Source organism: Amblyomma maculatum, chromosome 3 (genome assembly GCF_055883805.1).
Source record: "Amblyomma maculatum isolate TAMU_Amacu chromosome 3, ASM5588380v1, whole genome shotgun sequence".
NCBI lineage: Eukaryota > Metazoa > Arthropoda > Arachnida > Ixodida > Ixodidae > Amblyomma > Amblyomma maculatum.
This window is the reverse complement of record NC_139346.1, coordinates 47,280,314-47,298,917: the sequence shown is the minus strand read 5'-3', so window position 1 is coordinate 47,298,917 and position 18,604 is coordinate 47,280,314. Positions and strand designations below refer to the sequence as shown.

Sequence of the window (18,604 nt, the reverse complement as noted above, 5' to 3'; positions counted from 1 at the left end):
GGGTGGCCTCCTGAGGCAAACAGGCCACTCGGGAGGAGGACGGCCCCAAACTAATGCCGTAAGCATAACCGTAAACTCAAGCTCCGTCTCGTCCACCTTGAACGCACGATCGAGGCATATTCAACCCATTTAATTGAAGAGCAATGACATCAGCTCTCGACCGCCTCAATGGGCAGGTATGGTGCAAGAACTCGTGGTTCTTGCTTAAACATCTGCTAGACCTTGCCCAAACCAATACCGCTTTACAAAAAAATCTTACCCGCGTCATACATGATTTTCAGGGCACAAATGACCAACTTCTCAATACTCTGCGGGACAAATATATCAATACATCTACCGATATGCCTCTCCCCTCTGGTTACATGGGCACCCAGAACCCGGACATGGACTGTGACATCACAGTAGCAGAGGTTCGCGCTGCTCTAAATCACATTAGGACCATCGCGGCGGCAGGTGTCGACCGCATTACCAATAAAATACTCCGTAACCTCGATGATCACTCAATCGAGGCAAATACGGACCTTTTCGATCGCCACTAATATGAAGGTAATCTACCACACACAAGGAAACTTGCCAAAGTCATTTTCATACGCAAACCATGCAAGAAACTGGAGCTGAGCAATCTCCGGTCTATACCACTCACATCCTATTTGGGCAAGGTTATGGAACATGTCATTCTTAATCGCCTTCACTCACACACTGATAAACACAACCTCTTTTCTCGAAATATAATGGGCTTCCGTGCTGGCCTTTCCACCCAAGACGTAATGGGGCAACTCCAACATGACATACTCGATCTAGGACAAATCCGGGCTACACGCACCATCTTAGGCCTCTATGTCAGCAAAGCGTTCGACAACGTGTCGCATGCATCCATATTAACAAACCTCTCACAAATGAATGTCGGCGCCCGCACCTATATTTACATTGCTAATTTTCTCCAACAATCGCACAAGTGAGCTTCATATTGAAGACCTTCATAGCGATAAAATCATGCCAGTCACTCCTGGCGAACCGCAGGGAGAAGTATTATCCCCCTTACTCTTCAATACAACAATGTGAGGCCACCCACCGCGGCTCGACGCCATACCACATGTCAAACACTCGCTGTATACAGACGACATTACCATCTGGACAAACTCCGCCTCGGACGGGGACACAGAGACCTCCCTTCATATGGCAATCGACACTGTCCAGGCCTTTGTCCAAGCCAATGGTCTTTCTTGCTCGTCCACGAAATCAGAATTACTTATCATCAGAGACAGGAGGGTCCGCCCGCCCATCCAAGACTTACCTGAACCGATCGCGCTCCACCTATATAACATTCCCATAGCTTCGGTCCCGACCATCCTTGTCCTCGGTATAATGGTGCAGAATAACACCCAAAGCATGGAGGCTATCAAACGTCTCCGGGCTACAGCCCATCAGATTAACGGCCGCGTTCGGGGCATAGCCACTCGCCGCCGAGGCATGAAAGAGCAGATACTTTGTAGGATACCCCAAACTTTTCTAATTAGCCGCATTGTTTATGCCTTCCCTTACTACCACCTACGCCAGAAGAATGTGGAAGCAGTGGACAGCGTAATCCGTTCCGCGTATAAGGCAGCGCTAGGCCTGCCCCACTATGCCAGTACACAGCGACTGTTGTACCTGGGTGTCTATAACACTCTTGCAGAACTCATCGAAGCACATAAAATAGCCCAAGTTCACCGCCTCTCACGCATCAGGTATGATCACCTTATACTTGACCGCCTACACGTAACTCCTATCGGGGATACATATCACGCAGCTCCTCTTCCTATAGGAGTCTACAGCCGCCTCACGGTTAAACCTTTCCGAAGAATATGCTGGCTCGGTGCCACGACGCACGCCGTCAAATCAAGGCCGAGACACTTGACCCCACTTACCTTACAGACGACCACGCATGCTACGTGGATGTAGCGAGACAAAGTGGCAATTTAAGCTTCGAGGCACCATTTATTTACATAAATTAAATGGTGCCTGAAAGATAGGCTGAAGGCGTTTCAAAACGGTAAGCCCACTTCCAATTTGGTTTGCCCACTTACTTCCAATTTGGGGCCCACTGCGGCCTTTCGTGGACAGCCCCAATTGGGCTTATCTTATTTTTACCGCATGGAGTGCGAATATATGTTGCATTTGCCCGCAACTAACCCAAGAAATACCAGTGTTGACAGCGAGGAGGCATGCCCTCTTTTCAGCCTGGATGAAAACCCCGTAGGATCTATTCAGTGTTTGAGTGGGCAGCCACATTTGGGCTAGGCCGGCTAATATTCGCTTTAGGCCCACATTTGCATCGGATGTGCCCTAAAGTGCCTCGCAAGAGGCAGATGCTGGCAGAAGCGAGTAGGAGCACTTTCCTGTCCCGCTACTGGCCATGCGGAAATTATCTAGGTTTTTAGTTGGCAGCTCAATTTGAGGCAGCCCAGGAAGTTTCTGCATGAAGCCAACATTTCCGTTTGACCTTCCCTCCAGTACCCCTTAAGGGTCCCATATAGGCAATGCGCGGACATATTCGTATTTAGCCCCGCCGCGGCCCTTGCGGGACCTATTGCGCTTTTCAGTAGGCAGCCACAATTTGATTAGCCCAGACTTTTTCTACACAAAGCCCAAATTTTTTTTGCATCGGCCCTAAAGTTACCCAAGCGGGACCCTTGAGAGCCATATGGGGGAATATTTGCTTACTTAGCCCTTTCCACGCCTATATGATGCCCAGTTGGGAAATGCATTGGCAAGCCCAATTTTGGCTTGCCCGCTTGATCTTTAAAGAGGGCCCTCATGGGGGTTATTGCGGTTGCCTAAGCCCAAATTGCCCAAACGGACCCCAGGTGGGTGACGCAATGTGTGCTCCTTGGTAATGTTGGAGTCTTTTGAGTCCAAATGTCTAACCCTTGGCGCATTTGTTAATATTTCAAAAGCATTCAATCGCATCAATTACAAATTAATGTTGGATAAACTCGAACACTATATTACAGTCCTATTTAAGTTCTCGATCACAACAAGTAAAAATAAACAATGACTTATCAGATGTCAGGCACGTGGTTCCTGGCGTTCCTCAAGGTAGTATCTTGGGATAGTTGCTGTTTCTTCTTTACCTCAATGACGTTCTCGTATTAGTAATCTATGAGCTTTTGTCATTTCTGCTGACGACGCCAGTCTAGTTTTCAGAGCTTCCCAATTGGTAGATCTTGAGAAACCGGACTCAAAATGCCTACAGTCGCTTCTAGAATGGTCTCAAAATAATATTTTAGGCATAAACACTGAAAAACCAAAAGCTATGCTGTTCAGGCCTGTAAACAAGTCGAGAAACATGCCACCTCTCTTTTTGAAGATCGATGCGTCAGCATCCAAACGGTTTCGGCGGTAAAAAGCTTTGGCGTATGAAATCGGTGTTCACAATAACAACTGCCTGGTGATAAAGCTGTCAGGATTGCAACGCAAAGGGTTAATGTACGCTACAGAAACGACACCTAAATAGCGTGTACCTAAGATTCGAACAAATTATGGTTACCAAATGCTGAGTGATATGCGATATTATGCTGTGTACCACTGCAATGCCTCTTTAGGGTGTGTCCTCCTCGTCAAGCCTTTCCACCTGCTTTTTGCCGGCATACCCTACATCCTCAAGATGTTAAATAAACACTATTCTTATTCTTATCTGTATGATACTAAAATTGTTGTAGAAAACCTTGCACAGGTCGATACGTCGTCAACAGTCAATAGAACGTTCTGCGATCAGTCGTGAGACGTGTCAGCACACGTACGAGCGTCGAAGCGAGCTTCGTTGTCGTTTTCCTTCCTGCCCGTCACACGCGTTGAACATGCTTGTCGTCGTTCTCTTTAGCAATAGGCGCTGAACATATCAGAGCCCAATACCTGTTTTACAACTTCCCCCGGGCGAAAAGACGCCATCCTGGCGGCTCATGGTGATGTGACGATGGCCTGATCGTAGTAAGGTTTCAGGCGGTTACTGTGTACTATTTCACAATTTCGGCGACGGTGGTCCGTGGATGGTGTAAGGGGTTCGATGAGGTAGTTGACGGGGGATGCTTGCTTGACAATACGGTAGAGGCCCTGACACTTGCTCAGAAGTTTGGATGAAAGGCCGGGACTGGAGGAAGGCACGCATAGCCACACCAAAGAGTCTGTACGGTAAGTAGGAAGAAGTGCAGATTGATCTCGGGTCGTTTTCTGCTGTTGCTGGGCATGAGAAGTGAAGGACCGGGCAAGCTGGCGGCATTCTTCGGCATAAGTTGCAGCTTGTGAAACAGTTGTGAATTCGGAAGAATCCGGTCGGTAAGGGAGAATGGTGTCCATAGTACAAGAGGGCTCACGACCATACAGGAGGAAGTATGGTGAGAAACCGGTGGTTGCTTGTGTGGCAGAGTTATAAGCGAATGTGACGAATGGAAGAACGCGGTTCCAGTTGGAGTGGTCGGAAGCGACATACATTTCTAGCATGTCGCCCATGGTGCGGTTAAAACGCTCAACCATTCCATTTGTTTGCGGATGGTACGCGGAGGTGGCGCGGTGAACGATTTTGAATTCTCTTAGAACAGCTTCGACAACTTCAGAAAGGAAAGCGGGACCTCTGTCACTCAGCAATTCTTTGGGAGCCCCATGGCGAAGAATTATGTGATGGAGGATGAAGGAGGCAATGTCTTGGGCTGTAGCAGATGTCAAAGGCGCCGTTCCGGCATAGCGTGTGAGATGATCATTGCAACTATGATCCAGCGATTGCCTGTTGATGTGCTAGGAAGCGGGCCGTATAGGTCTATTCCAACACGCTCAAAGGGCTGAGCTGGGCAGGTCAGCGGCTGCATAGGAGCGGTGGGTTGGCGAGGTGGGTGTTTGCGGCGCTGACACTCTTGGCAGGACTGGACGAACCGACGAACATAACGGTACATCCCACGCCAGTAGTACCGCTGTCGCAGGCGAGTGAAGGTTTTCAATAAGCCGGCATGGGCACATTGGGGATTGTCGTGGTAATGGGAGCAAATCACGGAGCGTAGATGGGTCGGAATTACTAGCAGCCACTTTCTACCGTCTGGAAGGTAATTCCTACGGTAGAGGAGCTCGTCTCTGATGGCGAAATGGGGAGACTGGCGACAGAGAGTGCGGCAAGGAGGTCGTGAAGCGCGGCCAGATAACAACTCAAGGAGTGAGGCGATCCATGCGTCTTTGCGTTGCTCGGAAGTCATATCGGTGGGCATGTCGGTGGGATGTAGAACGGATATAGCAGGAGTGGCTTCAGACGGCAAGGGAGAACGTGAGAGAGCGTCAGCATCAGCATGTTTACGGCCAGAGCGATAGATGACGTTAATGTCGTATTCTTGGAGCCTCAGAGCCCAACGGGCCAGTCGACCAGCAGGATCTTTCAAAGAAGGCAGCCAGCAGAGGAAGTGATGATCGGTGACGACATGAAAAGAACGGCCATACAAGTAGAGGCGAAATTTTGCTATTGCCCAGAGAATAGCGAGACACTCTTTCTCGGTGACGGAATAGTTTGCTTACGCTTTTGTTAGGGTCCGACTTGCGTAAGCGACAACGTACTCATCAAAGACAGACTTCCGCTGAGCGAGTACTGCGCCGAGGCCGACGGCGCTGGCATCAGTGTGGATTTCCGTGGGAGAAGAAGGGTCGAAATGACGCAGGATTGGCGGAGTCGTCAGAAGGGGGCGGAGTGTCGCGAAGGCATCATCACAGTGCGGAGACCAGGCTGAAAGATCGTGGCTGGACAGAAGCTTGGTGAGAGGGTTGATGATTGCGGCGAAATTGCGAAGGAAGCGGCGGAAGTACAAGCAGAGGCCGATGAAGCTGCGGAGTTCTTTTACATTAGTTGTCTTGGGAAATTCTGCCACAGCGCGTAATTTTGCAGGATCGGGAAGAACGCCATCCTTGGAGACGACATGTCCGAGTATGGTTAGCTGCCGTGCTCCGAAACGGCACTTCTTTAAATTTAATTGGAGGCCAGCGTCGGTCAGGCATCGCAGAACTGTCTCAAGGCGCTGGAGGTGAGATGGAAAATCTGGGGAAAAGATGACAACGTCGTCAAGGTAACAAAGGCAAGTGTGCCATTTGAGCCCTCTGAGTAGGTTGTCCATCATGCTTTCGAATGTGGCAGGGGCATTGCACAGTCCGAATGGCATGACATTAAACTCATAGAGCCCATCGGGTGTGACGAAAGCGGTTTTTGGGCGATCGGCCTCTGCCATCGGCACCTGCCAGTAGCCGGAACGCAGGTCTATTGAAGAAAAGAACTCAGCTTCCTGCAGGCAGTCAAGGGCGTCGTCGATACGAGGTAGAGGATAAATGTCCTTGCGCGTGATCTTGTTCAGTCGGCGGTAATCTATACAGAATCGGATGGAACCGTCTTTTTCTTGACCAGGACGACCGGATACGCCCAAGGGCTGTGCGACGGTTGGATTACGTTGCGCTGGAGCATGTCGGTCACCTGTTCGTCAATAATGCGGGGCTCGGCAACTGAAACACGGTACGGACGCTCGCGCAAAGGGGAATGGGTACCGGCATCAATACGGTGAGTAACGGTAGTTGTGCGCCCCAACGAATGTTGCTGGGAGTCGAACGAAGCCGCGAAACGTTGTAGGATGGCGACAAGCTGGGCTCGTTGTAAGGGCGTCAGGCCAGCGTCGATGGACCGGTGGAAAACTTCGAGAGATGATGGAGTGGCGATAGGAATAGGTGTTATGGCGCTGATGTGAAGGCTGGCGATGGTATCGCCAAAGGGATAGGTGGGCGTCGAATCGAGCAAAGCAACACTAAACAGTGACTGGCCACGAAGTAAATTGGTAGGGCAGGGGCACGGGTTACAAACAAGAAAAGCACTTGAGTTGCGAAAAATTATCAGCACAGCATGGGGCAGCAACACGGATTTTTGGTCAGCGCATCGTAACGAAGGTGTGTAGATAACAGTGGCGTCGGAAAGAGCAGCACAATAAAGAGGCACAAGCACTGAGGAGAAAGGCGGAACGTCGGTGTCCTCTGCGACGTGCACGGTAGCTGCAGCAGCAGCGGGTGTGTCGAAAAAAGTGTCACTGAGGGGTGATAACTCAAGTTGAGCACGGGCGCAGTCTATTATGGCGTTATGATTGGAGAGGAAGTCCCAACCAAGGATAACGTCGTGTGATGAGCGGGCGAGGACGAGGAATTCTATTGTGTATTGAACGTCGTCGATAACAAGGCGGGCGGTGCAGGCGGCTAATGGTCGAATATCCTGAGCGCTGGCTGTGCGAAGAGAAATTGCAGGAAGCGGCGTCATCACCTTTTTGAGTTTCCGACAGAGGGCGTAATTAAGAACAGAAACGGCTGCGCCTGTGTCTAAGAGTGCTTCGACAGGAACTCCCTCGATGAATATGGTAACAATGTTGACTGGTACTGAAACAGGTCTTCTGTTAGTCCCTGATTGCGCATTTCTTGCCTCCGGAACTGCGGCCGTTAGTTTTCCGTGTTAACGGCTGGTTGGCGGCAGAGCATCGGAGAACGGGAACGACGGCCAGGAGAAGGCGAGCGGTGGGAGCGGCGATCGTAACTTGAAGAGGACTGCGGAGGAGGCTCAGGGAACACAGGCGAGGGGGACGGAGGAAGGTTGTACATTGGCTCACGTGTATAGTCGTGGGGACGAGGGCCACGATTGCGGCACAAACGAGCCACATGGCCGGCGACTCCACAGGCGTAGCAGATAGGTGGGTTGCCTTGTGTGCGCCAGGGGTTGGCAGAGAGTGGCTGTGGTCGACGGCGGAGAACTGGACGATAAGGTGGGACTGTAGGTTGCTCATTTTACTGGCGTCCCTGAGGCTCGTATAGGAGGGGAGGCCGGCTGTACACAGGGGCGACAGGGGGTGGTGGCCGCACCAAAACATCAGCGTACGTGAGAGGAGCCGCCACCAACGGCTGCTGAGGAGGTGAAAGCAGAACCTCAGCGACCTGCTCTTGTATGACACGCTGAAGAGTGGGAGTGAGCGACGGCGCAGGCGCAGGTGCTGGCGGGCAAGTGAAGGTGGACAAGGAAAGCTGGCGTGCGACCTCCTCGCGAACAAATTGTTGAATGTGCTGAATTAGCGACTGCTGGTCCTGGGCACCGTCCCCGGAGAGAGCCAAGCTGGAAAGAGTGGCCTGCTGAAGGCCAGCACGTCGTGTGGAAAGCCGCCTCTTGCGCAGCTCATCGAAGCTTTGGCAGAAGTTTATAACGTCGGACACAGTTTGGGGGTTTTTGGCGACGACCATCTGGAAGGCGTCATCGTCAATGCCTTCCATAATGTGTCCGATCTTCTCGGCGTCGTTCATGGTAGGGTTTACGCGCTTGCAGAGGTCTACGACATCTTCTATGAAACTGGTGAAGTTTTCGCCGGTTTGTTGTGCCCGACTTCGAAAGCGTTGCTCGGCGCGAAGCTTACGTATAGCGGGACGCCAAAAACTTCGGTCAGGCTGGTCTTGAGAGCCGTCCAGGTAGAAATGTCACTCTCATGGTTGCAAAACCACAGATTGGCAACGTCGCTCAAATAGAAAATGACGTTTGTCAGCTTCACGGTGTCGTCCCACTTGTTGTCCGCACTTACGCGTTCATACGACGCCAACCAGTCTTCTACATCCGTGTCATCGGTGCCGCTGAAGATGGCTGGGTCGCGCTGACGCGCTGCACCGGGACAGATGACAGGCGATGGGGTTGGCGGTTGGCTGGCTGTCTCAGGCATCCCGGAAGTGGTAGGCAAAGCTCGGCTGCAAAGCTCCAGGTTGAGGGGATTGCTGGCACCTCCACCACTTGTTGTAGAAGACCTTGCACAGGGCGATACGTCGTCAACAGTCAATAGAACGTTCTGCGATCAGTTGTGAGACGTGTCAGCACACGTACGAGCGTCGAAGCGAGCTTCGTTGTCGTGTTCCTTCCTGCCCGCCACGCGCGTTGAACATGGTTGTCGTCGTTCTCTTCAGCAATAGGCGCTGAACATATCAGAGCCCAATACCTGTTTTACAAAATGCATTTCAAAATAATCCTCATGTTACTACTGTTATTTTCAAGAGCGCTTCTCATTGTTCTTTCTAAGGCGGATTCAACCACTCACTGTGATGGCAGGACAAAGATGAGCAAATTTTTCGACACCGAACGGAAGCTGAGGACATTACTAACAACATGTGTATAACATTATCTGATATTTACTAGGTTACTCAATTAAAAAGTGTCCCTGAATACTGGTCTTGTGTAAAGATTGGGCCTATATGTCGTTTTTTAACACGAACAAGCATTGAGCAAGGAGAAATCCTAATCAGACAGAAAGGCATGGCCGTCATATAGGATGTAACTTTGACTGCATGCTAGCGACTTCTTTGTGTTGCTTTGACCTGAATGTCCATAGAAGGAAGGCTTGGTGTGTTACCCATATTTCACTGGGGCTGAGTACCTAGCTACGAGCATAAGGCCAATCGCTCGGCGCACACTTACTGAATAGATTAAACATAATGCCAAAATGTATGTATAAAGCTTCTATCACTTGGTAAGTTACTTTGTTTGGGGGCAGTGATTGGTCTTGGCGCCATTGGGCATTGGCATTCTACAGCACACAGGCTTTTGTGCCACTAACCTCGAGCCTATAGCATGTCTGCACCGCCGCGGTGCTGCAGTAGTTAGGATCCTCTATTGCCGTGCCGAAGGATTCGAGATTAAATCCCGTCCGCGGCGGTCGCTTTTCGATGGACGTGAAAATCAAGGCTCGCATGTGCTGTGCGATGCAGGTTTATATCAAAGAATCCCACGTGGTCTAGATTTCAGGACCACTCCGCTACGGCGTCTCTCATACCATGAGTCGCTTTAGAAAGTTGAACCTATACACCAGCACCTGCTGCCTCAGAGCAGACAACCCATGTCTCGTACGGGTATCAAAGTAATTAAACGAATTCGATTGCATGCTCTTAGGTATACCACCGAGCGCCAAGTCGATGAACTCATAGACATGGCGCCGAGTGCTTGTGCTGGCCTTGAAATAGCATTGAAGTGCCGTGTATTATAATAAATTATCAATTTATAGCATGATCATGTTATTTTCTGTCTTGCCACATGACACGCCTTTCTTCCCTTTCAGAAATGAAGCCGTGCCCCTTGCTTATACACATTACGAACCAGAAGACACAGCGGATACCACCCTACTACCACCGATCATTCTACTGCACTGTATGTTTGGCTCCCGTAGTAACTGGGACGCAGTGTCCTCAGCGATCGCCACTGCGACTGGACGGAATGTAATTACACATCACCATTGCTCTTATATTCCTACCTCTGAAACGCATCTGAAACGATGGTAAAGATTGAGGCTCCAAGCATGTCATTTTGCTGCATTTATGTAAATTAAGCTACAGTAATTTAGAATGTTTTAAGTCGGGATCCGTACCTCAACCGCACAGTAAGGGCCGCCCTGATAAGTAGCGAAAAGAGAGACCGGGTAGAAGAGTGCCAGTCGTTGCGAAGCGCGGAGAGTAGAGAATAGTGGTCCACGTGTGGCAGGTGTCTGCGGGTGCCGTCGCATGCCAAACTCTGTCACGCATACAAAACTGGCTGCCAGATTACTCTGTGCGCCCTGCTGAAGGCTGTATACAGGTGCTTGCCATATTACCTATTCAGCCATATTGCCTGCCATTCAGAGATTCGCGTTACCATAGGAGCAAGTACCACCGGCGTATCACAGCTGGCAGTGATTCGTTTTGCTTAAGCCACGACGTTTAGCAACATCTAGGGTAATAGAGGTAGATGAAATAATTCCAGACTTACACGTGAACGCGCTTAAGTGCAGTAATGAGAATACATTTCTCTAGTCAAGCTGAGCTACGGTCTCGAACACACGGCCTACTTTATTTTAAAACACGAACCCGCAGACTTTATGGAAACTCAATGCTGGAGCATACTTAAACCCACGGCTTTCTTGGGACTCTGAAATACGACCTTCTTTTAGACGTGAGCCCACGACATCTGGGATTGAACTCATGACCTACGCTAAAACTCAAAACCTAGACTGTGCTTGAACCCATGACCTTTATTCGGGATTAACCAACAACAGTTGAAAATCAAGAGAACGGCGTTTTCTAGGACTTGAACGTATAACCTTTATTGGAGCTCCTACGTTGGACCATGCTTATCGATTCCCGCCTTTGTCTTCTCCGCTCTGTACAACTAGTTCTCTGTAATTGACAGCCCATGCTGACACTTTCTAAAAAAAAAACGCGCTGGCCACACAATGTGGCGACAGACTAATGACACCACTGCCGAGGAAACAGTGGCTTAGCTCAGCTATGACAGGATATACATAGCGAGAGGTATACATGTTTTACTTGCAAGGGTGGAAGAACGGGCTAGTTGGTAAATCATCTCGGAAAGCAAACTAGCGCACTTCAAAACAAAGACACAGGAAGAGAACGACAACAAAGTGACTCGTGTTCTCAGCCTGGGCCCGAAATACGCCGTCGAACCCAAGAAGTCACCCCCGGAACTACTCAGCATGGTGAGACAGGTCACAAAACATGCTCCGGACTCTGAATTTTCTAGCTGTTTGTCTGAAGGTGTTCAAGTGTTGTCGCGTTACAAGTTGACAAAACTAGGCCCTTCAATTATGTCGCTTCATTTTTTAGAAGACATCAGCTCTCGTTATTGGTGGCAGACAAAGAAGACGGCTTTGTTGTCCTGCCCAAAGGTTTGTTTGGTGAAAAGGCAGCTGCAGCTCTAGCTTCTGTTTTCATACGGCGCGATAAGGTTTCCCTTTCCAGGGTAAAATCAAACGCCAAGCAAGTTTGCAAGCGCCTAAATCTTGACCGACTGGTTGCTAGCATAGATGCAGCAGACAAGAAAAGCTTGGACGTATTTTTCGCTGTGAAGACACATAAAGTTGACTGTCCATAGCGGGCAGTTGTCACCGCGAAAGGCACTTGGCAGAAATCCCTGGGGTTATTCCTCCAAACAAAACTCAAAGTGCTGACAGTAGATGATCCTTTCCTTCTGAAAGATTCAAGACAGGTTTTTTATTTCTTAAAAGATACCACTGATGTTCTAATGCCTTTATCAGTCGACATTAAGGATCTTTACTATTCACTTCCACACGACAAGCTTCTTTTGTGTGTTGAAAGTTGTATCGATGCGTTCGGATCCGTTACCTTCCAGAATTCTTGTGGCATCTCGGTGAGCGGCTTTTAGGAACTTTTGACAGTTTACCTTAGCTCAACTTTCGTTTCATGGGATGAAAGTATTTTTATTTAAAAGAGTGGATTGTGCATTGGCTCCTGCATTGCTCCAATATTAAGTGATATATATCTCGCCCATCATGACCGACTATTAGGACAGCAGCTATCTTCGCCAGCTGCTGTGAAGATTTTCAGATTCGTCGATGATTACCTAATCCTTTTGGCTAGTAACGAATGTACTTTTTAGAGCTCAGTTTCAGAAGTGCTTTCTCGCTTTGAACAGTGCCTCTCTCCCCTTGTTTTGACCCATGAGGTACTGGATAAGGGAGCTTTACGCTTTCTTGATTTAAGGCTATCCAGGGCAGATGACCACCTGTGCTGGTGGTACCAGCCGAGAGGGGGCAAGTCCTTGTTGCCCTACAGTTCAGCCCATTCTAAGATTGTTAAGAGGGGCATTGTGAACCTTTGTTTCACAAATGCCCTAATGAAGTCCTGTGTACACTCTATGGGCCGGAGCATCGATGAGCAAACTCAGCGGCTGATTAATGCTGGCTACCCTGAGCATTTGCTGACCTCAGTAGCAGGCTCCCTCTTGCAGAAGCTGAAAAGGGGTCAAGTGAGAGCTGCTCCTGAGCATCAACACAAGGTTGCTGTGGTGCCTTACCTTCATACTATTTCCCACAGGCTCAAACGGATTGGGCAAAAGGCAGGCGTCCGTGTTGTGTTTTCGGCGCCTGACAAGCTTTCCAAGCTTTGTCGCAGAGTCAATGCCCCGGCTGTGCGAAAGCCAGCCTGCCCTGTTAGGCACCAGGCACCTTACTTTCCCTGCCAAGTTGGTGTCGTCTATAATATTGCCCTGAGCTGTGGCAAGGCCTACGTGGGGCAAACCGGGCATTGCCTAAACGAACGACTTATGGAACACTCAAACAGTGTTTACAATACTACAAAAAGAAACCTAGGTGTTCACTGCCTAAAATGTCCCTCTCAGCCCTGTGAGCCATCGCTTCATAAATGCACAGTCATTGCGAGAAATGCACATCAGTTCACACGCGAAATCATAGAAGCCGCTCACATTCTAAAGCTAGGTCAAAATTGTGTTAGCACACCCTCAATAGCCCGGACTAAACGCGAGTTAGAATATTTGAACCAGACGCACAGTAGTTTTAATGTTTAGATACCGGGTACACTCCTCAGCATCTAGCGGCCTGGCCTTGGTTTTTTTAGGTATTCTATTTTTAATGCCCTTTTGGTCTTGTAATGCTCTTAATTGTCCTTTTGATTCTTTTATCGCTCTTAATGCCCCGTTTGTGTTTTTTATCGCTCTTAATGCCCCATTTGGCTTTTATCGCTCTTAATGCCCCTTTTGGCCTTTTTTTCGATTTTAGTTTATGTATCTTCGGATCGTGCCATTTTTAACTGTTTTTACCTATAGGCCTCCCCGTTTTTCGCTTCTTTATTTTTCGTAGCCCTGCCGTTCTGCCTTGCTTTGACCTATATTGTTATCGTGCGCCTTTTAACTTTGCGTTCGGTGTTTTACGCCACGTGCAAACTCAGCAGTTGTTATCAATTCTTTCACGGCCACTTTTCGTACATATATATTGTGTCACTCTCTAATAAAAACCAGTTGAAGTCAGCGCTGTGTTGTCGCTCTCTTCCTGTAGCTTTGTTTTTAAGTGCGCTAGTTTGCTTTCCAAGATACATGTTTTACTCAGTCTAATCACGTGATCGGTAATACAGGGGGGTCTTCACATCATCCTGCATCTCCGCATCGCTTTCCAGCGAAGCCAGGGTACGTCGTACCGCGTCCCGACACCGCTCCTTGACCAGGTTCCTCTCTCTTTGCTCCGGCGTCTTCGCCTCGCGCTTGGCCTTGCACCGTTCGTTCTTCCTGTTCTCGGCGGTCAGCAGGCCGCAACCAAGAGGTCGGATGAGATGAGATTCTCCAGTCCCCAGCGTAGCTTGGCATAAGACCACATTTTCAGCCTTTCTGGAGCTCGAGCAGCCGACTGGCGCGCCGCCGCTAATTAATGTTTTTCACCATCACCACCGCTGCGTGGGCGTTTCCTTAGGGACTGCTGCGCTGGGCATACCGGGGACCTCCGCGGCCGCACCTGCATGGTAGCCGCGATTAGCTCGCCTTCGGGCGCTAGAGAATTTTTACCATAGATATTTTCTCCGCCCGATTGGGCAGGAGCAAGCTTATTTGTATTGTAAATGTAAAATTGTTTTGTATATTGGACTTTGTACTACATTCCCGTTTATTGTGCTAGTACTCAGTACATAGCCACGCAAATGATACTGTTTCAGTACCCTACAGCCAAAACATAAGCGTTTTTAAACACCTGCGAGCATTACTCGTATGTGCACGGCTTATATATAATTCTGGCAAGTTCCTAGGTGCTCTTCATGCTTCCTGCAAGCCATAGCGAGCCTCGCCAATTAGGTTTTGTTATTGCCTGCAGGTCTGCGCCAGTCGCGTAAGCAATCTTGCTGCGGTATCTGTAGTGCCAAGGTAACAGCGGGCACGTTTTGCTGCTCAATATTTATAAACACCGCCACACTAGGATATTTTTGTTATGCCTGGAATATTTATGTAATGCCCATTAAACTGTAGCTCCTCCATGTCGCACATGATACACATTATCAAATGCTGCACGTATATAACTTCACATACCAAAGGAAGAAGGAGGATTGGAATGCTAGCTGGAGGAGAACTGAGTTTACGTATGATATATGAATTTTAGCCCAAAATGGCATCAGCTATGATGCACGCCGCAGGGGAGTGCTCCGGAACTTTTGAGCAGCTGAGGCTTTTTTCAGTAGGCTCACATTACACTACAGAGCGCCTTCCGCTTCACCTTCATCAAAGCGTCGTTGACGCAGCCGTGGTCGCATCTACGTCTTTAGGCTCAGTAATCAAGAGTCCCAAGCACTGAGACACCGCTGAGGGACACAACACCGTTTCCTATTCGTAATAACACATTCATAATAACAGAGTAGAGTGATCTCGCGACGCTTGCTGCCAGAAGGCTGCTAAATATTATTTCGAAGCAATTCGTAGTTGTGACAGCGCTGCGCCGCTGTTTCGGCCAGCGTCACACATCCTGTAATGGAATCGCGTTTACTTGTTTTCCACGTCAACTTCTGTCCGAAATACGGAAATAGCAATTATTATTGCTGGTGGCCTTGCTTATATTCCCGCAAAAGTGCTGTGAAAAGAAAGTCAAAGATTAGCCACTGATAACCGAAAACGTAAGCGTTTTGCGTAAGTTACCCTCAGCGGGACGCTCACCGATCCAGTTACAATAAAAGAGATAACATAACAGACAGACTCATGCAAAAATACCAAAAAGTAAAAAATGTGCATTTATCATATGTTAAGGGTAGCCATTAAAAATTACAGGGTCTCTGAGATGTCTCTTAAGAGGACAATGGCGAAAGCCTACCCTTTCGCTCCTGTCATTTGCGTGTCATCGTTTGCCTCTTACCGGCGATCGTTGCGGTGCTACATGTTATTATAATTGGTTTACAGAAAAAAAGAAGTGCAGTATCTGTCACGCGCCCGGCAAGTGTGAGTTCGGGCCATTGCTTCTGTGGCGTGGCGTTCCTTAGCGCGCGTTCAAGTGTGGGAATGCAGATGGCAGGAATGCTAGATAAGGAGAAAACTCTCGGAATATCGCAGAATATGATAGACTTCGCCCAAAACTCTCGTGCCGGGATTTAATTCCGTGAGGATAGAAAGGCTTTCACCTCAACGAAACGCCACAGCATTACTGCTAATAAAGGGTGCTTTCCAGTTCGTAAGATGCATGGTAGATTACCCTCGGATATCGCGTAAAGAGGGAACTGTCCGCTTCAAATTGCCAGAGTACTCTATAGAAGAGCGAAAATGATGCAAAATAGATAAATGGATGCATTGTTTAAAGGAAAGGCAGGGAGGTTAGCCAGAATGATTAAAACTGGCCTGCTACTCTGTTTTGGGTAAGGAGAAGGGGAAAAGAAAGAGGATAATGAAGGATAACGATGTGGGAGAAGGCATATGGAAAATAGGCAAGCAAGACGCACCTACATGCATAAGTGGTTGAACGCATTGACGACATAATTGAAGAACGCTTGCTCACGACCAAGTATTACACGCGAGGCGCCAGCGCGACCCACAGTTTCCTGGTTGCGATCGCCCGACAGATGGCGCCTGTTGTCGAGAGCAGGAGCGCGCCAACAGCCGGCGCTCCATCGGTAAAAAATTCTGGTCTTGCGCATACGCAGTTGCGCGCAACGTGCTGCCGTCACTAGGCCCTTCGCGCATGCGCACAGCGCCGACGTTGCATGGCTCCTCGCGCATGCGCAGAACTGCACCTGTTGGAGGTACGCGAAACGTCTTAACCGGGGCCAATTTAGTTCTCGCTACAATAAATGCTTTCATTTTAAAAATTATTCTTCAGGGCGCGGTCAAGCCTTCTATGCGCCATGGGACAGTTTAGACTGAGGAACTCAAAAATAAACCATGAGCATAAAAAATGATAAAGGTCTCCGCATGTAGCGTTGTGTCGCATCATGATATTCCCGGTCAAAACTAACTTCATGCTCTTCCCCCATGCACTCCTCTTTTAGCGTGAAAACACTAAGATGGATATCAGGGTCGAGGAAAACGTTTGTAAACCGGCACTGTGCCCGACTACTGAATTTTCGGCCAAAAATGACTTCCCAGCACGTCTCCTGGTGCGGAAAATTCACAGTGCTTTCGTTCGGCAACATCGGTCTAACATTCAGCGTAAAACGCGGATTTTATATGCACAAGCACTCTTTGACTCAGTCAAACCCAATCAGAAATGCTGTGGCTTGCGTTTACATTGCAAAAAAAAAAGAAGAAAAGTAACGGATCGGAGCAGATGCGAACCCAGCAACTTCCCGTGCAAAGCGCTAATGGAACATATCGCATCGAGTGCAGACTGAGGCGCCCTTTTGCGCTTTGAGTTACGCACTATCAAACTCTACCTGTGCGCAAAAGTTCCCGCACATCATACTCATTTTCAATGCTTTGAAACCCTATACTTAACTGCGTCTATTTTTTTCCTAATCATGCAGTTGAGGTGTTCATCTAGAAACCAGGCAATGAATACTGATGTCCGAAAAAATATTGTAACTGCCCCCTTCTCTTCTAACCAGATTTTATGCCATGACCTCACTGCAAAGCGGACTAGAATAATATCTTATAACGGGTAGAGTGAGGGCGCGCTATTTGGCTAGAATTCCCCAGTTGCGACCATTGATACTTCTTTTTTGGTCACGCTTGGTTCATAAGGAAAGGATTAAGGTGAGGTTGCTCAGGATTGCTACTGGTGTTCGCGTTTTACATAAAAATAAGGCCTAATTATTACGAGAAATACATCTGGCGCATGCAGAGGAAATTGCGCTGCCTGCAGATAGCTAGGATGGTCTGCAAACTCTTCTTAATAAGAAATCATCTAGAGACGAAAGAGACACCCTCTGTTTTAGTTTAATTGTATTCATGCCTCTACGCATTATTCCGGAGTTCAAGCAATCAGATGCGTACAATATAAGGCCGTGGCTGTGGCAAAAAAGCAGATATTTTGGAGTGTGGGTAAAGAGCTGGACTGGATAAAATGAAAAGCAGGATGAGATTTAGGGCACGACTGTGAAGAGCTGCCAGGATAACGAAACCTATGGCTGTGAGTGTATCCAGAAAGTGCTTGCAATGGCAATCGCTTCCTAGCATCCGCTTACTTGCCCTAACTTGCAGAGTTCTCGCTGCCAACGTACATTGTTGTAAGTCTCAACCACAGCGGTTTCGCTCCACAGGGTACAAACGTGAATCTTTTAGCACCGTTAGCAGCGGTAAATATAAAGTCAAGGAAGCCGTAAAACAACTAACTCAGTTAAGGGGCGAAATAAACCACAAATTGAGGAAGCGCTTCTATAAATGGGAGAACACCATTTGGCTCACCTGGCATTCTTTGGCGCTCACGGCCTGCAGCAGACAGTTGGATGCGATGGCCGGTCGGTTCGGCGTTGGCGGCGGTCTCTGGGGCTGAACTTAAGATCGGCGCGCGTGCTCGTCTCTTAGCTTAACACAAGAGGCTCTCGGGAGCAGCGAGATTGTTGCTTGCAGAAGCTTTAGCAGCATTATATACATCCATCCAATTACCTAAATCATTCTCGCTCACCCCGTGGACCGAAACCGAAAGGAATCCAACTACGCCCAGAATGTCCTGGCTCTCGACGTAGCAACGGTCGTCATTGCGGCGGCTAGTTCATATCTGCGCTGGCGGCAAGACCAACTTTTCGCTCTAGTCTTTTCGGCTTGTTTTTCTGTAATCCACCCTACTCCGTCGTTTCCTGCAAGAAAGCATTTTCTTAATCGAAAAGCCAAATTTACTTCATATCGAAT

General features: G+C 48.7%; 1 protein-coding gene across 1 annotated transcript in view; it reads left to right on the top strand.

The window, feature by feature from the left end:
• LOC146194705 (sn-1-specific diacylglycerol lipase ABHD11-like) overlaps nucleotides 1–18,604 on the top strand; it is a 58,809-nt gene that overhangs the window by 13,619 nt on the left and 26,586 nt on the right. The window contains exon 2 of the mRNA XM_084596621.1: nucleotides 10,113–10,269. Coding sequence (XP_084452747.1) covers nucleotides 10,113–10,269 — 157 coding nt within the window. The remainder of the gene's footprint in view (nucleotides 1–10,112; nucleotides 10,270–18,604) is intronic.